Genomic DNA, 21752 nt, shown 5'->3' with positions numbered 1-21752 from the left:
AAAGTTTTAAAATGTATTTGGAGTGGAAATCAGCCCAAATCTCCAGTTAAAGATTCACTGATTTAAATGATTCAGTTAGAGTGAGTCTCCACCTAAAGATTCCCTAATTCAAATCATTCAGTCAGAGTGAGTTTCCAGTTAGAGATTTGCGGATTTAACTGATCTGATCAAAGAAAGTCTCCAGTTAAATATGCACATATTCAAACGATTTGGTCAAAGTGAGTCCCCAGGTTAATATTTACTGATTTAAAAGATTCAGTTAGAGTGAGTCTCCACCTAAAGTTTCCTAATTCAAATCATTCAGTCAGAGCAAGTTTCCAATTAAAGATTCACTGATTTAAGTGATCCAATCAAAGATAGTCTGCAGTTAAATACTCACAGATTTAAACGATCCGGTCAAAGCCAGTCTCCAGTTAATTATTCACTGATTTAAATGATTCAGTTAGAGCGAGTCTTCACCTAAAGATTCCCTCATTCAAATCATTCGTTTAAAGCAAGCTTTTCTAGTTAAAGATTCACTGATTTAAAAGATCCAGTCGAAGCGAGTCTCCAGTGAACTATTTGCTGATTTAAATGGTTTCTATCTGAGTGAGTCTGCAGTTAATGATTCACCTTTGAAAGGTAGCATGTTTTATTTTTTATGTATTTTTATCAACATCATTATACACAAATACTCAACAACAAATGGCACTTCAGACACATATTAAGGACATTTTAAAGAAAACTGAAGTGCACTTTTCCAAATACATTTACAGGCTCAATAAATCATGCGAGTTTTAGGCATCAGATTCTAGTGCAGCGTGCAACGACTTCTCTGACAGATGTCACAGGAAGACAAGAAATCACTAACCAGAATTGGTGAGTGTGAAATTATCCTTCAAGCCAAAATCCCAAGATATTTTATGTAGATGGAAAGCCCCCCAGCAAAAGTCACTCACTGTGACGTCCACACAGGACAGATTTACTTCTACAGGCAGGAAACTACAACCAGACCTTCCCATTAAACAAGGGCACTTAGTGACTCATGGAGGGATCATTAACCAAACATACCTCTTTCACACATGGCCAAAGGCGAGGACTTTGCCGAGCATTCACTGGGTTTATCGGTTGAACCGGCTGGCTCTAAGGCCATGACATTAATAACTCAGACCTTGAGATCCTTTAGGCATGTTATGAAGACGGCATGAATCACACACGGTGAATGGCCTCTGCTTTCAACTATTTCAACTCAGCAGAAGAGGTAGAAGAAAAAATAAAAGTGCGAGAACTACAAACATTCAGCACACTTGTCTCCCTTAATTACCTTAAAAAGATGGTGAGTCAGCAACCGTTCCTGTAACTACACAGTAATGCGGCCCACATTCTTTTTTTTTTGCCATGGCAATGTGCAGAATCTGAAAGCAATATTTTAAGAGTGAAGGAAACCAGTGTTCAGCAAGAACTGAGATGACCTAGTTACACGGCTTGTATTGAAATGACATTTTCTTCATCTTCAATTAATTCAGCTTGGAAACCATACAGACTCCATATAAACTTTGTATTGGAGATAAGTTGTAGCCTCAAATGTACAGTTTACCCCTCCCTCCCATCCCCAAAATTAATGTTTTTATATAATTTACTCTCTTTTAAATATATTTGAATTATTTAGCCTTCATTTTGGTGCAAACTTGCACGTTAACGGAATGAATTAATGGACAAATGAACAAACAAATAAAGAGTCGAATGAACAAATAAATATCAACATTTTAAAAATCCTTAAAAATAATATAAAAATGCATTTTTATATTAAAATTAAATTAAAAGTTACCTTAAAAGTTACCTTTTAATTTAATCAGAACTAAAATACCTAAAACTACAATTAAAACTATAATTATTTAGCCTTCATTTTGTTCAAAACTTGGATGTAAAGTAACTAAATTAATGAATGAACAAACAAATAAAAGGACAATGAACAAATCAATATATACATTTTTAAAAAGCATTTAAATTAGTTTTTGAAGCATTACATTTTTTTTTCAAATGTATTTTATTTTAGGAAGTTACCTTTAATTTAATAAAATGCCTAAAACTGAAATTTAAACTATCATTATTTAGCCTTCATTTCGGTCAAAAATTGCATGTAAACTAACTAAATAAATCAATGAACAAACAAAGAGGTAAATAAAGAAATAAATACATAAACTTTTAAATAAGCATTTAAAAATCAGTTTTTGAAGCTTTTAAAACATTTAAAAATTTATTTTATTTTAGGAAATTACCTTAAATTCATTTAGAAGTAAAATGCCTAAAAATCATTATTTAGCCTTCATATCAGTCAAAACTTGCATGTAAACCAACTGAATAAATGAATGAAAAAACAAATAAACAGTAGAATAAACAAACATATATACATACATATATACATATATATATATATATATATATATATATATATATATATATATATATATATATATATATATATATATATATATATATATATATATATATATATATATATATATATATATATATATATATATATATACACGTTTTTGAAGTATTTAAAAATGTAAAAAGCATTTAAAAATTTTTTTTAAATATTTTATTTCAGCTACCTTTAAAATTAATCAGAACTAAAAATATCATTATTTACCCTTCATCTCAGTCAAATCTTGCATGCAAACTAAATGAACAAATGAACAAACAAAAAAACAAGCAAATTCTTCAGGAAGAACGTATTTAATGTACTTAAATCTACATACACTTGCTTAATAAAAATTGATGAGAAAATAATTTAGAGACATGATGCAGTATATAAACTTTTTTGTTCGTTTTTGGTAAGGGTCACTGAAAACTTATTGGGAAAATGTTTGTTTAAATATTATTTCTACAAATTTTTACACCAATTGGTTTTATTTCAATCACAACTAACTATTTTGATAAATGCCTATAACTAAAATTAAACCCACTATTAATAAAAAATTAATAACTGCTATTATTAATAAAAATGAAACAAATATATCCAAACTACACAATTATTTAAACCACAATAACAACTTTTGTTGTGTAATATACAGTCCCAGAAATGGTCACGATGTCATTGTAATTCCAAGGATATTTTCTGCCACTCATGATATAATGCACACGTTTTGTTTTTTACTCTTTGTTATTCACAGAAAATTCACAGGAAAGGGTCTGAATACTTAGGACCATGTGGTATTTCAGTTTTTCTTTTTAAATAATCTGCAAAAATGTCAATAATGCAACAATTTCTGTCAATATGGGGTGCTGTGTGTACATTATTGAGGAAAAAAAATAAAAAACTTAAATGATTTTAGCAAATGGCTGCAATATAACAAAGAGTGAAAAGTTTAAGGGGTCTGAATACTTCCCGTTCCCGTACATTTCAGTATAATACTAACACTAAAACATACCTTATAATTTCATACTCTATGTCTTTATATACGTGTATGTTAATTCTTGTGCACAGCTGATTTAAAAGATTCATGCTGCTACACTGAATGAAAATAAATCAATATTTAATTTGAATATTTAACCATTTTTTAAAGAAATTACATTGAATTCAATATTGAATTGTACATTACAAAAAGTATTTTCTTATAAAACATCATAATCTAATAATATTTCACCTCAAAAGATCATTTCTGACAGTGCAGCAGCAGAATGCATGACTCTTTTATAAGATGCATGTATATTGCAAGCACTGGTAGCACCTTTAGCAAATATCTAGTGCTTGAGGAGTTATCTAAAGTAGACATTCGTATAACATGCCCACAAGAAATGATCTCTGACTCTCAGTGCTCCTACACACAGATTCGTACCATCATAAGTTCCGCTCTCCAGCAGCAGGCCGCTCTCCTCCAGCACACGAAACTCCCCCACGCTGATGAAATTATAGTCCACTCCTGGAACCTCCCCTTCACGAGGCTGCCTCGTGGTACCTGCCAAAGATACACAATATTAAAGAAATAAGTCTTCAACTATGAGCAACTGTTGCCGTTTATCAACTCTCAACTCAACTGGATCTAGTCTGGTGTTTTAAGTCAAATACATTCTGCACCACCAATAATTTAATGCAGAAAATGGCATGAAAACCACATGGCTTCGTATTTTTGTTACTTTACACTGTTGCATTGATTTTCTTTTGTTGGTTTCCCCTCAATATTTTAATTTACAGGAATACGTAGATATTGTATATTGCAAGTCTGGATCTGTCATACTCTGTAAGATTGTCCATAAAATGTTATATAAACATACATACAAACCTTCTTTAGAAAGAAATAATGCATTTAAAGTGCACCTGTGATGAAAATCCTCGTTTGTAAGCTGTTTGGACAGAACTGTGTGTAGGTATAGTGTGTCCACAGTCATATTGGGGTGATAGAAACACAATAAGTCTCTTTTTTTATTTCCTGACGTTAAAATAGGATCCAAATCCCTCTCGTTTTGAGGTCCACTGCAACCTGATGTAGGAGTGTGGTTTCCCCGCCCCTGAATTGATTGATATTAACATGTCTCTATAGTATAATATAGCGTATAATCATATCAACAAGACGGGACATGCGCAAAGCAACTGGGATTAAAAGATCTGTTGAGCGCTCTGTGATCATCAATCATCATCGAATGTGATCAAGCATGAGTTTCACAAGTTAAAAACGTTTTTAAAACAGTGCATGTTTATTATGAATTACAGCGATTTACTTCAGCTTTACTGTATCACCACAGCAGCATGTCAGTACAATAATAAAAGAAGACGCTTCAATCCTTAAATTAAATTAGGCTTATTTTGTACATTAACATAACGGATATCCATACAGCTGTGGATATTAATGTGTATCCTGTCACATTTAACATGCAAAAGTTAAACGAGTGCGGTGTGTGTGCGTGTACATGAACTTTGTAATGACATTTGGTGTGACTCATCTTTGCAACTCCACAACAAATACATCAAATAATCATTGGAAAAGTTCTTACTGTAGTATTTCTCACAAACGTTATGTGAGATCTGCTTCCTTCTTGTCTGTCACTGTGCTGTTTATCTGACGTAATATGATAAATAATAAAACGAAAAATAAATAATAATAAATCATAATAAGATAAATAATAAAATGAAAAATAAATAATAATAAATCATAATAAGATAAATAATAAAATGAAAAATAAATAATAATATATTATAATTGATATAATTGATTAGGATTATTCTACAAAATACAATCAAATTAAAAGTAAAGCTAAATACAAAATAACAAAGATGTGGGTGAAAGAAACGGTGATTTATGGATTTTCTGAGAAGTCTGTATAGTATTCTGACACAGAACTTGACCAATTAAATGCAAAATATTACTGTACAGGCTTCAACGTTTAGATAATTAAACATAAATAATCGTTGCAATCTAAAGCTGCGAACATTAGAATTGCTTGTGCTTTTAAGCTCTCTTGAAATGCTTAATAATAATCACAGGTCTAAAAACAAGCAAATGATTAACGTTCACTGCATTATGGATACATTTTTGCAATGGCAAACTTGCTCAACTATAATCATGACTGGACATTGCACGTGCTACGATGTGACTATTGCAAAAGTGTGCACTGCGATATCGATGTTGATACGATATATTGTGCAGCCCTAGTCTGATCTGTTGTTTTTGTTGTTGATATATTTTCACATTCATGTTGGAACAATATTTAAAATACTCAAATTGTGAAAAAAAGTTGAAAATATGATTTAATTCCATTATAAATATATGCTTGCCTCGACATTAGTGTTTCCCACTGTTAGTGTTAAAGTGAGCTTATGAATATGACTATTTATATGCAAATATATCCGATACAACATTTGTATGCATGAAAATGACATCAAATATTACATATACTGTAAATAAACACACACACAGTGTAGTTCTTTTTAGTATCAGTATTGATTTCCAACTAATTCTCAGTGAAAGAAAATGCAAACAGGATCTCTGACAATAGTGACTCTTTAAAAAGAATGACTTTTGTTAGCCTTTATTGTTGACAACAGAGCCTCAACATCCAGATTTTCTGTTGCAGTTTCTCGATCATAACTACGGTTTACACTCTGCTTGCTTTATCACTAAAGTTTGTCAAACCTGACAGTCACACACACACACATACATACACACAGCAGCCACTGCGAGAGCCCAGATGCCAGTTTCTGTGTTGGAGGAGGATAAACAAACAATTAGCTCTGCAGTTTGCACAAGCCACATGAAACACTGCCAGCTGCTTAAACACCTCACCATCCACCCCAGCACGCTGCCGCACAGCCTGCACAATTCACAAATACCTACAAAGAGAATGCAGACCCTACTGGCCCTCTTCTAAATCCATTCCTGCTCTTCAAAAACTGCTTTCAAGCACCAAATCTCAAAGTTAGTGCTAAAGGGGAGTTATTATGCAAAACTTGCTTTATATAAACTGTAGTTTGAGCACTCATACGCTGCGTCCAAACAAAGTGAGTGAAAAACTAGCTCATAATGAGTACTTTACTTTATAATTACCTGTTAATCACAAATGTGAAATTTTTAAAAAAGTGTCTGAAAGATTTCCTGTTGCCGTGACATTGTAAGTCCTGTCCATTATAAGCCCCTGTTAGCATGGCTCAATAAGAATCCATGTATTCAAAAACATGTATTCTTATCAAGCTACTAACATTATTCAGACAAGAGCACTGCGTGATTTATTTATTTATTTTTATTTACATTAACAGCATAGACAGCCGCAGTGCATTAAGCTGCTGTAGTTAAATACACAGACTAAATATAAGGCCCTGTCCACATGAACATGGGATTTTCAAAACTGCAGTTTTTTCTATGCAGTTTGGCCATGTGTCCACAAGGAAACGCAGTTTCAGGTGGATGAAAGCGTTACTTTTCTTACTGGCCAAGGTGAAGATTTTCCGAAACTCCAGTTACAGTGTGATCTTGGCCAGTGAAACCAGAGTTTTTACCTCATGACGTCATTGGTCAACACGGCTGAGTTCACACCAAATCCAGAAGATGCAATCGAGCCAAATTCCATGCATTCGCACCTCTGTTCTCATATTTCCATTGACTTTATATGCAATTTACATGTGCAAATTCTTACTTCCGCGTTTGGTGTGAAAACTTTTTACAAAAACACCCCTCTACATGTGAACATGGCCTAAATGTGATTTCTCTCCAGCTGTTAACATTTACAGATATAACTGACTGTTTATGTCAGCATTGTCTGATGTACCTGCGTTCAATTGACAGTTTATGTGCAATACAAATGTAAAAGTGAACTTCACTTTAATTCTCATACATCTCTCACAATCTTATTTCACTGTGCACTTCTCATGAGTTTACTAACCACACTTTAAAGCACATGCAGATGATAGAGTTAAATAACAGCAATAAAAGGGTTGCCAAAAGTATCGAAGTTGGCACTAATCAATACTTTAAAAGAAAGGGATGACTTTCAGAGCCATCTTATCTTTCAGAGTCTTATCATATGAGCACATGAACACGATGGGCAATCAGCGGCATTTAAAAACTGCTCAAGAGAGCTCAAATGTTAGTGGGAAATGGACATTTAAAAAAAAAAAAAACCTGTATTGACTGGTAAAGAAGTTCATGCTTTTGACAACAGTAGTCCCTTAAGTGTGATTGACATTAGATAAAACTTTATCTTGAAGGTTTCTCAGGCATGGGATGTAAAGGCTCCACTTTCTTTAGAAAATGGGGCTGAGACCAGCAACTCATTTACATTTAAAGAAACACATATATTTAAATTTTATTTACTTCCAATAAAACATGGGCATATGCAGCATGCTATTATAAATAAATGATCTCTTGGGTATTTTGAGCTGCATCATTAAAAGAAGCATTCAACAAAAGCGGAGTGATGGGACTTTTTCAAAATTATTTGTACTCCTGTGAATTTCTTTTTCTTTTCAGATATTTCCCAAATGACGTTTAACAGAGCGAGGAATTTTTCACAGTATTTCCTATAATATTTTTTTCTTGTGGAGAAAGTCTTATTCATTTTATTTTGGCAAGAATAAAAGCAGTTTTTAATAAAAGAAAACAACATTTTAAGGTCAATAAGGTCAATATTTAAGTCCTCAAAATAAACGATCAGATAATGACTTGCCTAATTACCCTAACTTGTCTAATTAAACCAGTTAAGCCTTTAGCCTTTAATTGTCACTTTAAGCTGAGTTCTAGTATCTTGAAAAATATCTAGTGAAATCTTATGTACTGTCATCATGACAAAGATAAAAGAAATCAATTATTGGAAATGAGCTATAATTAAAAAAATATATATTATTTTCAGAAATGTGACTAAAAATCTGCCCGTTACACAGAAATTGGGCGAAAATTTTCCGGGGGTGGGGGGTGGGGGGGGGGTGCGTGGGGGCTAGGGGGGTCTGGGGTGGATTAAAAATTAACATCGTCTGGGGTGGATTAACAAGGGAAGGTCAATCAAACAGAAAGCAACATATGATGAATTGAAATGAATTGAATTGCCTTTATGATGTAATGTCACTTATCACTGCAGATATGAATACAAATGTATTTTTATTTCATACGGAGTACTAATATTAGCAATACAGAACAAGATGTTTATTTTGACACGCGTGGAATGTGGCATGAATAACATTCACACCTCAGTAAACGCTCAGCTGTGAGTTCTCTTAACAAGCTTGAAAAAGACTTGCAGAAGCATACAGAATTAAATCCTTTAAGACTGACCCACCTTAGGCCCTTTATTTCTGCATGAGTACATATATATATATTTTATATCTGCAGATGAAGCAGAGAAGAGCTGCCTTCGTGCTATAACTGATATTAATGCCAGCAGGAGCAGGGAGGGAGATAGAGGTTTCAAACCAGCTTCAAAGATTATGTGCCAATTTGGACTCTGGGTGTTCTTCTTTTCTCACTTTTTTTTGATGGACATGGCTTTAAAGACTTCCCTGTTCCTGTATCCAGTGAGACATGAGCAATAGTCCCTTTACAGTTTTCAAATGAGTATGAAAGCCAGTGCAGTCATAAACAGAATAAATGTATCTACTCATGTACTTTTTCATGACTTATCTTATACAATGACCACATCTGTACACCCAGGAATAGCCCATCCAAAAATGAAATGTGGGTTGTAATGTTTTATGTATTTATGTTCTCTGCAGAATATAAAAATATAGTTTGAAAACAGATGGTTAACATAGTTCCAGAGCAAAAACCCAAGAGAACCTAAATGATTTCGTTTACTAATATTTTACTAATTAACTTCTTTCATGCTCCTTGAAAGAAAATCATTTTGAAGCAACATAAAATAGAGTAAAGTCAGATTAAACATATATTAATCACTCACAATGTCTTCTTCAGTGTGTAATAAATAAAATATTAACTTGAGTATCAAAGTTAAATAAATAATAACTTCTTTTCAATAAATGAACTTGCCTGAATTATTTGTTTCTCTATTTTAACTCATTTATTCACATCTGAATTAGTCAAAATGCTAAATTTTTGTTACACAGAATCAATAAATTTTAATATGCAAGTTAATTAATCTTTTAACAGAAAACACTTAAGTATGAGTAATGTGCAACTGTTAAAATATGGCTCACAAGTAAATATTTTTCAAACTCTACTTTATCTATAAAACACATTTTAGTAATAAAAAAGTTGTTAATTAAATCCAGAAAAATATTCAATTTCACACAAAAAGAATTAAGAACAAAAAAAATCCTGTTTAAAATATTTAAACACTTTATTCAAGTCATTATTTACGTATCCTTATACAGTTGAAGTCGGAATGATTAGCCCCCCCCCCCCCCCCCCCCCCCCCCCCTTTGTTTTTGTTTTTTTCTTTTTTAAATATTTCCCAAATTATGTTTAACAGAGCAAGTAAATTTTCAGTAAATTTTCACAGTATGTCTGATAATATTTTTTCTTCTGGAGAAAGTCTTTTTTTCAGCTAGAATAAAAGCAGTTTTTAATTTTTTAAAAACCATTTTAAGGTCAATATTATTAGCCCCTTTAAGCTATTTTTTCCCCGATAGTCTCCAGAACAAACCATCGATATACAATGACTTGCCTAATTACCTTAATCTGCCTAGTTAACCTAATTAACCTAGTTAAGCCTTTAAATGTCACTAAGCTGTATAGAAGTGTCTTGAAAAATATCGAATAAAATATTATTTACTGTCATCATGGCAAAGATAAAATAAATCAGTTATTAGAAATGAGTTATTAAAACTATTATGATTAGAAATGTGTTGAAAAAATATTCTCTCCGTTAAACAGAAATTGGGGGAAAAAAATAAACGTGGGGCTAATAATTCTGACTTCAACTAATTAGACTATAATAAAAATAAAAAATAAAAACACTGACAACCAAAAAAATTACACGCACCCACGCACACACACAAAAATGTTGAATAAAAAAAAATCCTGTTTCTAATATTTAAACACTTCATTCAAGTTTTATTTATTATTTACTTATGCTTATAAGTTATTTAGACTATAAAAAAAAACACATTGGCAACCAAAAAAACATTACACCACACTGACTTTTAACATATGGATGAAAATATCTTCATGATGTTATCAAACATATTTCATAACATCTTTTGTATTCATAGAATATAATTATAGGTTTAAATTAAATGACATTCAGTGAGTAATTTTTTTTTAATTTCTGAGTGAACACATCTCTTTAAATCAAAGCAATGTATTATTAAACACTGGGTGTGATTAAATGGCAGTGCTGCTCCTCGTTGTCCTTCACCTTTACTGTGATTAATAACGTACAATTAAATCATTATTTGAATATTTTACTTGACTGAAGCCTGGAAGATGAACTGTGACAGCTCATTCTGATATTACTGCTACAACCGGTGCTATTAAATATAATTAGACCTGTCCATCATCTGACTCTCTGCCCCATCGTTTCTGATTATACTGGTCACAAAAAATTGTGAATGGAGACCTGCGTGTCAGAACGCCACTTTAAAAGGACAGTGGATGAGAATGTCATTAAAGGTTTCAGGTCAGCCCACACACTGAGATGTTGAGTCACAGCAAACCAAATATCTGCTTGGGCCTGGTGTCCATTAAAATCCCAAAACATAGTGAGGCATATGCCAGGTGCAGAACTCACTTTGATTTTTTAAAACTCACTGATTTTATTTACATTTACTGACACAGTGAACAGTGCTTGCTGGTGCATTGCTTGCTGGCACAACTAGGGTGGGCCGTTGCTATGCTGCAACTAGGTGACTAACCATAAAGCCAGACATAAATAAAAATAAGGCCCAAACCCAATTCTATTTTTGCACCCCTACCCCTTCCTCTTGGCCCTTGAAACAGAGTGTGAAGGGGAAGGACTTCAAAACCTACCCCTAAGAAATGGGACAGCACTACAACACCTGCACACGTCATCACATGTCATCGCAATCTCTTACTACATATGAGATCGACGATCGCGACTGCTATAGCTATTCAAGTTGCATTATTGTTTGGTATTTATCTTCAGGAAATCACTGAAGGTAACGATATCATGTTACCATAATGATATGGCAATAAGATCATAACTGTACTGTGCATTTACACCATGGACATATTCATCTATGTAAACACACAAAAACAACATTAATATTATAGCAGACATTGTAAAAAGGTCATTCACAGCCACTAGACTTTTCTGACAGGGTATTCGAGTGTCATTGAGTGTCAGATATGAAAGTATGTTGTGGGACTTCTATATAGGAGTTATTATTATGGATTATATAATAATATAACTATAATAGCGATATAAATATAATAATTATAGTGAAATTTAGAGGTTTTTATTTAAAAGCATCATGGTAAAACACAAACACGGTTATTGTGCATCTCCTGGCGTTGTAGATGGTGTACTCTGGGAAAATTTGGTACCCCTTTCGAGTGTGGTTCTGAAAAATCTCAGTTTCAAGGGCTATCTAGCCTGTCCCCTTAGCCCTACGCCTTTAAGCTAAAGAGAATTAGGACACCTAAGGGCTAAAGGGTATATTTGGGATTGGGTCCAAGTCTGAAAAAACATTCTTTTTATATTAAAGAACTTTGAAACTGTAGACAAAATCTGTATTAAAAAACATTTGATTTTAAAAATGCACATGTGGGTATGCCAGGTATCATATTTAATGCATTTTTTTGGTTCATTCAGTATGACATTAAAATTAACATACATAAAGAGCCAAATGAGAGTAAACTAATCCGTTTTTAGAGAATCATACCTTAAGGACTGTGTTCTCAAGTAATGTTAGAATTCATTAAAATTGTCAATTAACACCTAGAGAATAAACATTTGAAGTACATTAACAATAACTGAGAATGCAGGATGATATTGCGTGATTAAGACTGTTATAATGATAGAAATGTATAATCACATAAAATTCAAAGTTTTCCTGTTTTTTGCTCTATAAATAAAATCCAGTTTTGCATTTGATATTATTTATATTATTACTACTATTATAAATACTATTACTAATATTACTACTTATTATTATTACTATTATTATTATCACTATTTTACTATTAAAATTATTATTATTATTAAAATTAAAAATGCTATATTTATTTGAAAAGCTCTGTAGCCCTGTTTTATCGTGAGACTGCTGGATTTTTATATTTTTACAATTTTTTAAAAAATTACAATTAAAATTTTACAATAATTCTAAACAAATCTAAATAACTCTAAACTTAAGTTGACTTAGTCAGGCTCAGCCTAATATTAAAAAAAAAAAAAAATTACTAAAAATACAAAAGTTAGTCTTACATAGATTACATAGTCTTACAAATCGGCATGAATGAACAGAATTCACCAAAAATGACCTCAATGTAGCAATTTCACAATTCCACTAAAGTTTATTTTTGACTTTTTAAAATGCATCAAACCACCAATCACACTACAGGGAGCATTTCAAGCAAAGCTTTACTCATTTAGAGGTCTCAGAATTGTGTCAGATATGATACTCGGAGATTATAGGGTTAAGGTTATAAAATCCCACCCCTGTGTGTGTGTGATCTTCAAGTCTCTGTGGCTCAGGTTTTTCTTTCATCTGTAGTGCAGTAGAAAAGACTTTCTGAAGAACATTTCAACTGTTTTTGTCCGTAAAATTTTCAATGACACTAAGTGGGGTCCAAAACAGTCCTGAATCCCACTGACTTTCATTATATGTCCAAAAACAAACAAAAAACAAAAAAAAAAACATAGAGACTTTTGTAAAACGTCTTCTTTTGTGTTTCTCAGACAGATTTGGAACAACATGAGGGAAAAAAAATGATTACACAATTGTCATTTTTGTGTGAACAAAGCCTTTTCTTTGAAATCTCTACCCCTAAGTATGAGCAACATTAACAGATAAGTGCCTTAATAAACAGCACTAATTAAACGATTACACCACAGCCTGAGAGGAAAAACCCTAATTAAAGATGTGCGAGTAATTAAGGCATACAGTATGTTTCACTAATTCACTGGTTTGTGGCCAGACCATAAATTCAGCACGCGACGAGAGAGAGAGAGAGAGAGAGAGAGAGAAAGAGAGAGAGAGAGAGAGAGAGAGAGAGAGAGAGAGAGAGAGAGAGAGAGAGAGAGAGAGAGAGAGAGAGAGAGAGAGAAACATACATTTCATTTTGTTATCATGTACTAGTTTTCTGGCGTTGATGTAGTTAAGTAAAAAAGATGTCTGCTTTCTTCCAGACGGTCTGTGTCTGAAAAACACTGCCAAGAAATTACTGAGCCAAAAAATTCTGCATTACCCAACAGGTTTAATCAATCATGATTAATTGACATTGGATCAAACAGTAAAGGCATTGGAAGTATGGAAACTAAATTTAGAACAAGAGAGATGGGGAGAATCAAGCATGATCAAGCAGGCATCAGTGCCTTATGGAATCTGCCTGTTAAAAGTAGCAGCCAAGATGTGAAAATCAAAAAGACAAATTTACACAAGGAATGTCAACTATGGTAATTTTAGCATCCACAGCAACCAATGATCATATCTGTGTTAAGAATATATTACTGTTATGCTGGCTGCTGCTTTAACCCATATTTAATCATTTCATCCAGGATTTTTTTAATATTTGTGGCTTTCGTAAAAATTATGGAGTTATTTACCAAAATTTATGTGTTTTGCTATGAAAATACACAAATTTTATCCACAATAAATATTATACTATGGCTAAAAGAAGCGTTTGCTTGTGTTAAGTTGGAAAAAAATTACACTCTCACTTACTGGTTCTTTAAAAACCTTCAATAAGATCTGGCGCCCCTTTTTAGAGGATCTGCTGGCTAACTCTCTTGATCCTTAAAACAGAGCACTTTTTTATTCTTTCATTCATTCATTCATTTTCCTTCTGTATAGTCTTTATTTTAGAGGTCGCCACAGCGGAATGAACTGCCAACTATTCCAGCATATGTTTTACGCAGCGGATGCCCTTACAGCTGCAACCCAGGGAAACACCCATAAGCACTCATTCACACACATACACATACGGCCAACTTAGTTTATTCAAATCACCAATAGCTCATGTCTTTGAACTGTGGAGGAAACCGGAGCACCCAAAGGGAACCCACATGAACACAGGGAGTACATGCAGACTGGAAATGCCAACTGGCCCAGTCGAGACTTGAACCAGTGATCTTCTGGGAGGCGATAGTGCTAACCCCTGAGCCTCTGTGCCCTGGAGCATTTATATATAAATATGTTGTATTCATGTTTTTTATTATTTTTAATTTAATGTTTTTTCTTATTGTTTTTTTTTTTATATTACAATAATTTATTTGCTTATTCGTGAATTTATTTTATTCATTCATTTTTCTTCCCCTTTTGGGAAGTAGCCTTAGGGTTGATGAGGGAGGGAAGTGTATATTAGGGTTATGTGGTTGAGTAATAATTTAAAGCTGATGTTGCAATTTTCTGATTTCATGTCTCATGCAGAAAATAATTGAAAAAAATTATCAAATAAAAAAAAGCATTAGACTGTTTTATGCTCAGTCATTGACTAATAAATAAAACACTAAAACCAGCAGTAGGTGGCAGAAAATCCCTGTCACAATATAAGATTTACTGAATCATTAAGTTATATAATTTGTTCATAATGAGCATCACGGTGGCACAGTGGGTAGCACAATCACCTAATAGTAAGAAGGTCGCTGGATCAAGCTTCGGCTGGGTCAGATGGCATTTTGTGTGGAGTTTGCATGTTCTCCCTATGTTTGCATGGGTTTCCTCTGGGTGTTCCGGTTTCCCCCACAAGTCCAAAGACATGTGGTTTGGGTGAATTGGGAAGGCTGTATAGTGTATGTGTGTGAATGAGAGTGTAGGGGTTTTTCCCAGTGATGGGTTGCGGCTAGAAGGGCATCCGCTGCGTAAAACATGTCCTGGATAAGTTGGCGTCTCATTCCACTGTGACCACCCCAGATTAATATAGCAACTAAGCTGAAAAGAAAATTAATGAATGATTTGTTCAAAATGGTTGATTCATGAAGAAATAAACTTACTTTTTAATGGATCACTAAATTGCCTGACTCAGTGTGTTCAAAAACAGATTCGTTCACCAACAAAACCCCTCATTGTTGCTCTGAAAAGCTTAAATGTCCTGCTATTTTTGTTAAAGAAACAATAAAAAGACGTTTTTTATTTCTGAAAGGTCAACAGAATCTCACAGCTATTCGCAACTTTTCGATTTAGTCGCTATTTCGCATGAATTTGTATGATCTCATTCATACAATTTAGTACGATTTGCTTATACCCCAATGATGGTTGGGTTTAGGGGCGGGGTTGGGTGACACGCCTCCTTTTTATAACCATACATTTTCGTATGACTGAACAAAACGTAATATAGTTACGCTTCCTCGTGAGATCAGGCTGGAAATTTAACATGCGCATTAATAACTTGTTGGTTGAATGAAATCAATATCACATTTGCGATCTCACTCATGAACTGATATTCCATAAATCAGAACTCTTGCTTGTGACATTTCTAATATCAATTAAGTTTCAACTTGATGAGCTAAAATAACAAAAACTTAAATTCAATATTGCACTTAAAATTCAATTCAATTTATGTCACAGTCATCATGCATTAGAATTGTTAAAGTACAATTTAAAATATAAAAATATTGCGTTTACATTACAATATACAATGTATATTACGTTTTTTATATTTCATTACACTGTAAACAAGAAGTCTTTAGAATAAATGGTTGGGTGAATAAACAAAGAAACAAACAATATTACACTATCTAAAGCTTAACAGATCATTCAAATCTAATTCATTCACTTAAATCTAACAGATGCAAAAATCCTGAAGTTAATTTCTTATAATAATGTAATCAACAACACAGAGACACTACTTGATACAGTATAAGAAAAAGTGAGTGACTGCATGCACAGCTCAAGTGCTAACACTAATATAACCAATCCAAAGAGCTCCCAGTACCCATCGGGCCACCTTTTGAAATTACAGACCAAAGACTGTGTTACTGACACTGTAATTATTGTCTGATCATCCGGTGTGTGGTGGCAGACTGATGTGAGTGTAGTCTGTACTAACACATTTAATGAGATGAGAGTGTGAATGTGTGTGTACTCACAGGGAATAGTGCGCAGGTACAGATTATCCCGGATCACCTGCTGGAGCTTGTGGTCCAAAGAGCCTTTCTGGAACTGCAGGCTGAGGTAGTGACGCAGATCTGTGTTCAACACCTTACCTGGAGAGACACAATAATATTGGGTCAACTTTGAATAGCCTAAAGAAACTACTTTTATAGACATGTTGTTTTCAATTTGAAATATACATAGTATTCATTAAACACTTCCCCATTGTGTTTTTCTGCACACATAAACACATGGAATTTTCAGGTAAGCAGTTTTTGCACATGCGTAGCCCCTGGGTCTGCATAAAGCAATCACGCTTTGAACATCTTTGCCTCCTTCAACCATCAAGGAGAAGCTCAGAATTATGTGTGTGCTGTGGTAATGTAAAGTAGAGGGATCTGTAAGGAAGTTTACGTGAGATGCATGGGTTTGTGTGTGTGCATCCAGATATATAACGCAATCCTAGTGAACGAAGAATGAATGGTGAAGGCATGATGAAATGGAAATGAAAATATTAGCGCCAACCTGATTTCAACAAGTAGGACATGTTCCTGGATTAACATCTATGTTGACCCTGGAACAACATTCCAATCAGCCAATAAGATTAAGGGATACGTTTACCGTCTGTTAAGTTTTAGCTTACGGTTAGGTTTAAGCACTTCTACATGATTGTTATCCAACTATTATTGCCCTCTGATTTTGGCAGTAATTTACAGTTATGGTTGGGTTTAGGGGTAGGGAATAAGTATGGATTACATTTTCGAACAAAAATTATGTTCCAGGATCAACATAGATGTTAATCCAGGATTGCATCATACTGTACTTAGCAAAATCATGACATGCGAAATATTAGCTCTGCAGCAAGCATTTATATATTATAAAAATCAAAGTAATTTTGTTGTATCAAATTAATTACCCTCTTAACTTGCAGTCATTATGCCTTTCACATAGTAACATCGGTAAAATGCCCAGAATAACTTTACCGGTAAATTAATAAATGTTCTGTTTACACTCACCAGATTTCAGTGAATTTACTGGTAATTTTATAACTATACATTTTAGAAAATTGCTGGAACACAAAAGGCCCCTACACATAGTGACACTGGTAAAATGCTGTAAAATTGCCAGAACAACTTTATCAGTAAATTAATGAATGTGCCATTCACACTCACCAGATTTCAGTAATTTTACTGGTAATTTATAACTGCTCATTCTAGAAAATTGCTGGGACAAATGGCACTTTCACATAGTGACACCGGTAAATTACCGTAAAATTACCAGAACACTTTTACAGTTAAATTTAAAAATGTTCTTTTCACACTCAGCAAATTTCCGTCAGTTTACTGGTCATTTTAGAACTGCTCATTATAGAACACCGCTGGAACACAAAAGACCGTTTCACATAGTGACACATAAATTGCTGTAAAATTACTGGAAAAAACCTTTACCAGTAACTTACAAAAATTGTGCTGTTTGCACTCAGTAGAATTCGATCAATTTGCTGGTAATGTTAGAGCTATTCATTCTAGAAAACTGCTGGAAAACAAAAGACCCTTTCACATAATGATACCAGTAAATTGCTGTAAAATAACCAGAACAATTTTACCGGTAAATTACAAAAAAATGTGCTGTTTACACTCAGCAGAATTCTGCCAATTTTCAGTGAATTTACTGGTAATTTCATAACTGTTTATTCTAGAAAATTGCTGGGACAAATAGCCCTTTCACATAGTGACACCGGTAAATTACCAGGACACCTTTACAGGTAAATTTTAAAAATGTGCTTTTCACACTCAGCAGAATTCCTTCAATTTACTGGTAAATTTATGACTGCTCATTCTAGAAAATTGCTGGGACGAATGGCCCTTTCACATAGTGACACCGGTAAATTATCCTAAAATTACCAGAACAACTTTACTGGTAAATTTTTAGCAGTTTACCGGTAAAATGTAACAGTTTACCGGTTATTTTTTAGTGCTTAGGTGCTTAAAACAATGTATTACAAATACACACATTAGAGGGAAAAAAATCAGCATTTCTGTAAATTAAAAAAAAATATCAACAGACACACTTTAAGCTACATGTCAAATTCCCTGTGTTTTCCCCCTGATCTTATTGACTTCAAAGCTGACTGTCCATGAATTTCCTTATTTCTCATGTAAAAGCAGCATGGTTACTGTAACTTAAAGGTGTCAAGACTTACATTCATTTTAGCTAAACTAAACAACTTACACTGCTTAATGTTGTGCTTTATTATCATATTGTTTTAATGTATTTTATTGTCAGTTGACAAGCGAGAAGGGACTAAAATGGCACTGAAAAAACGTACTAACCATAACAACAGACAAAAACGAGTAAGACAACGCAATAAAAAAAAACTGTATAGAAAAATGACAAAAGTATCACAAATTACAAATATCGATGATATTCCCTGACTTCAATCCTGACTTCAACGCCCAGAACAGACCTTGTAAAATTTTATCATAATCCAGAAATTCCGTGACCTGTGGCAACCCTGATAAATAATTGTGATTATCTGGTAATTATAATCTAATACGTTTGGCTTCAAGCAACAGCTGTGCGGCTGACAAACAAAAATCAAACAAACATCAGTGAAAAACGGCTTGAAATGAGGTAAATTAATACGCCTAAACCACGCTAAACTCTGGAAAGCGTCCCAGACTTCTTTCTGATTAAATGTCAACCTTGAGACGTGCACCAGCCGCTCCAGCTGTTTCTAGCACCACAGACAAAAAAAAAAAAGGTTTATTGGCTTCTCTCCACGAGCATCCAGATGTGTGAATGCACAATGAGCTTTAACAAAACAATGCAGATTTAAATGGCAGGGGTTGGGGTGGAGCTAGAGGAAGAGTGGAGGCGGCTTGAGTCTTCCTGAAGGAGGAGACCCTCTAAATTAAAGAATGACAGAGTTGGAGCCAAGCTTCCCTTGGCGGCCACAATATGTGAGGGAGGGGAAGAAAGCGAGGCCTGTTTGAGCAGCTCCAGTCTCCAGCTGTTGGTGTTACGCAGCTGATGATCTCTGGGTGGAGAGGATGTGCTCTGAAACGGTGACTGCTGCATCAATCAGCATTGTTTAGACAGCCCCTGGCTGACCTCACATATTGACTGACGTGTTATTACAGGTAAAGCTGACCTTCTTTTAGGACCTACACTTTGACCTTAAAGATGCAATATGTAAGTTTGACACCCAGTGATTGAACTAGGTATTGCACTCCTGGTTCAAAGCGTACGCACGAGCAGGTTACCATATTAATGATACCAACAAAGGCTGATTTAAACCGTGTTTTAAATAAAAGCAACGGCACGCAATAGAAGGAATATTTTCCATATTAAAAGGAGTTTCTTGTTCTAACCAACACCTTGAATTTATATTTTAGAAATGGCTTCTATTTCTTGTAGCTGAACAACATAAAACTAACAATGATCACCTCAGGTACAACAAATGTGCTTTTTCAGTGGTAAATGCTAATAGTGTTAGCGAGAGTTTGAATGCTGTTTTACATAACATTTATTGCCATACTACTGAAAGCAGCAGCAGATAGTTCACCTCAGATCTTGAAAATAACAAACCATTTGAAATTGAGATTCAGTATGTATATTTAACAATGTTAAAGAGGTTTAATACGTATTAATTAGATTATAAACCTTACCATTTCATTGGAGTGCAGTGAGTGCACATATTCTGTGCTTCTGGATAGCTGTTTTTAAATTTCTGTTGTGTTTCATCTAGTGCGAACAGTCTAATTGCTTATTACAGCAAATCTCATCATGTAGCATGTAGTTAGGACACAGGGTTACAAGGTAACCTGCTCACCTAATGTTTACGTTTGCAGTATTTATGTTATTTGCTAATTATTAATCACCTCCTGTGGAACTCTGAATCTGCATCTCATTTCAGAGTCTGCTACTGTCCACCGGAGGTCGCATTTCGGTCATTGATGCATACTTTGAGAGCCTTCATGACTGAATGAATCAAATTTGCAGTTTTCCACCAAGGAAACCTGGCGTGCTGAAATATAATTGGCTAAACTGACATTGGGCGAGTTAAATTACCAAAACAAGACAAACGTTTTGTCACTTAACACACATTTTCAAAGCAGAATATCTGACTTCAGCACTGTTTTTCAGATAAACAAGAATGTTCACTTTGCATGTTTCTTAAATATCTACAAACATATCATGGTATTTTTGTGCTTTAGAAGAGTCAAAAACTTGAATGTCTTGACATGTAGTTCATTTCAATATATTCAATTATGCTTTTTTATATTTGTCAAAAATGATTTTCAGTCTTAATTTGGCCACAGATTTCTCTGTGTTTAAGCAACTGGAATGATTTTTGGTGGCATTTTTGACACATAATTTGGGAAAATGCTTTGAAAATGTTCAAAAATTCAACCATACACTCTGAGCACATTTGAACAGCACACAAAGGTTATGTAAATGAAAATAGCTAATGTTTATTTTATTTTTAAAAACTAACATTTTTCAAGATTTCAGTTTCAGATTTGTGCCAGTTTTAGTATTTATTGCACATATATTATAAAACAGATGTAAGATCAATGTACAAGACCAATTCATTAATCAACTGTACTCTCACACTGGCCCAGGATGCGTCACTTTTGGATGGACAAATTGTCTTCAAAATGAACTAAAAATGTTAAGATTTCTTCTTTTTCTTGCTTTGTTTTCAGTAACATAAAAAGGAAACCAAACCAACCTTTAACTAATTCTGAAGTGAACGTGAACATCACTGCAAACTCAATCTACAAAATCACATCTATTTGATGTGGCCTTGAGAGAAACCCGAAAAAACATGTTGTGAAATCTCCCGCTAATTTCCAATGCAAGGTAATCAAAACAAGCCTCTCCCCGAGCTCTTCTCTCTCTGATGGGGAATGAAATGGATGGCCCACTGTGATTGCAGATTAGCCTCATTTCATTGGTCGACTTGGATGAATACAAATTTTCTCCAATCTAAATGTGCTCAAGAGGTCCATCATTCTCATTTAGACTTCAGCGATTAATTCCACCTATCTGGCTGTTTAGAAAGACATTACAGTGTGTGTCTGCCTCTTTCATTTGCAATAGTGTA

At 33.8% G+C, this 21752-nt stretch overlaps 1 protein-coding gene across 4 annotated transcripts in view; it reads right to left on the bottom strand.

Annotated features, from left to right (window-relative positions):
* The window catches only part of magi3a (membrane associated guanylate kinase, WW and PDZ domain containing 3a), a 275042-nt gene that overhangs the window by 103008 nt on the left and 150282 nt on the right, over positions 1 to 21752 (bottom strand). For all 4 annotated transcript variants that reach the window (XM_056448758.1, XM_056448759.1, XM_056448760.1 and 1 more), the window contains exons 2-3: positions 16636 to 16752; positions 3825 to 3944 (exon numbers count right to left, since the gene is read on the bottom strand). In XM_056448758.1, coding sequence (XP_056304733.1) covers positions 3825 to 3944; positions 16636 to 16752 — 237 coding nt within the window. The remainder of the gene's footprint in view (positions 1 to 3824; positions 3945 to 16635; positions 16753 to 21752) is intronic.

This window comes from Danio aesculapii, chromosome 23 (assembly GCF_903798145.1).
Source record: "Danio aesculapii chromosome 23, fDanAes4.1, whole genome shotgun sequence".
Taxonomy (NCBI): domain Eukaryota; kingdom Metazoa; phylum Chordata; class Actinopteri; order Cypriniformes; family Danionidae; genus Danio; species Danio aesculapii.
The sequence above is the reverse complement of the archived record's forward strand: the minus strand, read 5'-3'. Positions and strand labels throughout refer to the sequence as shown.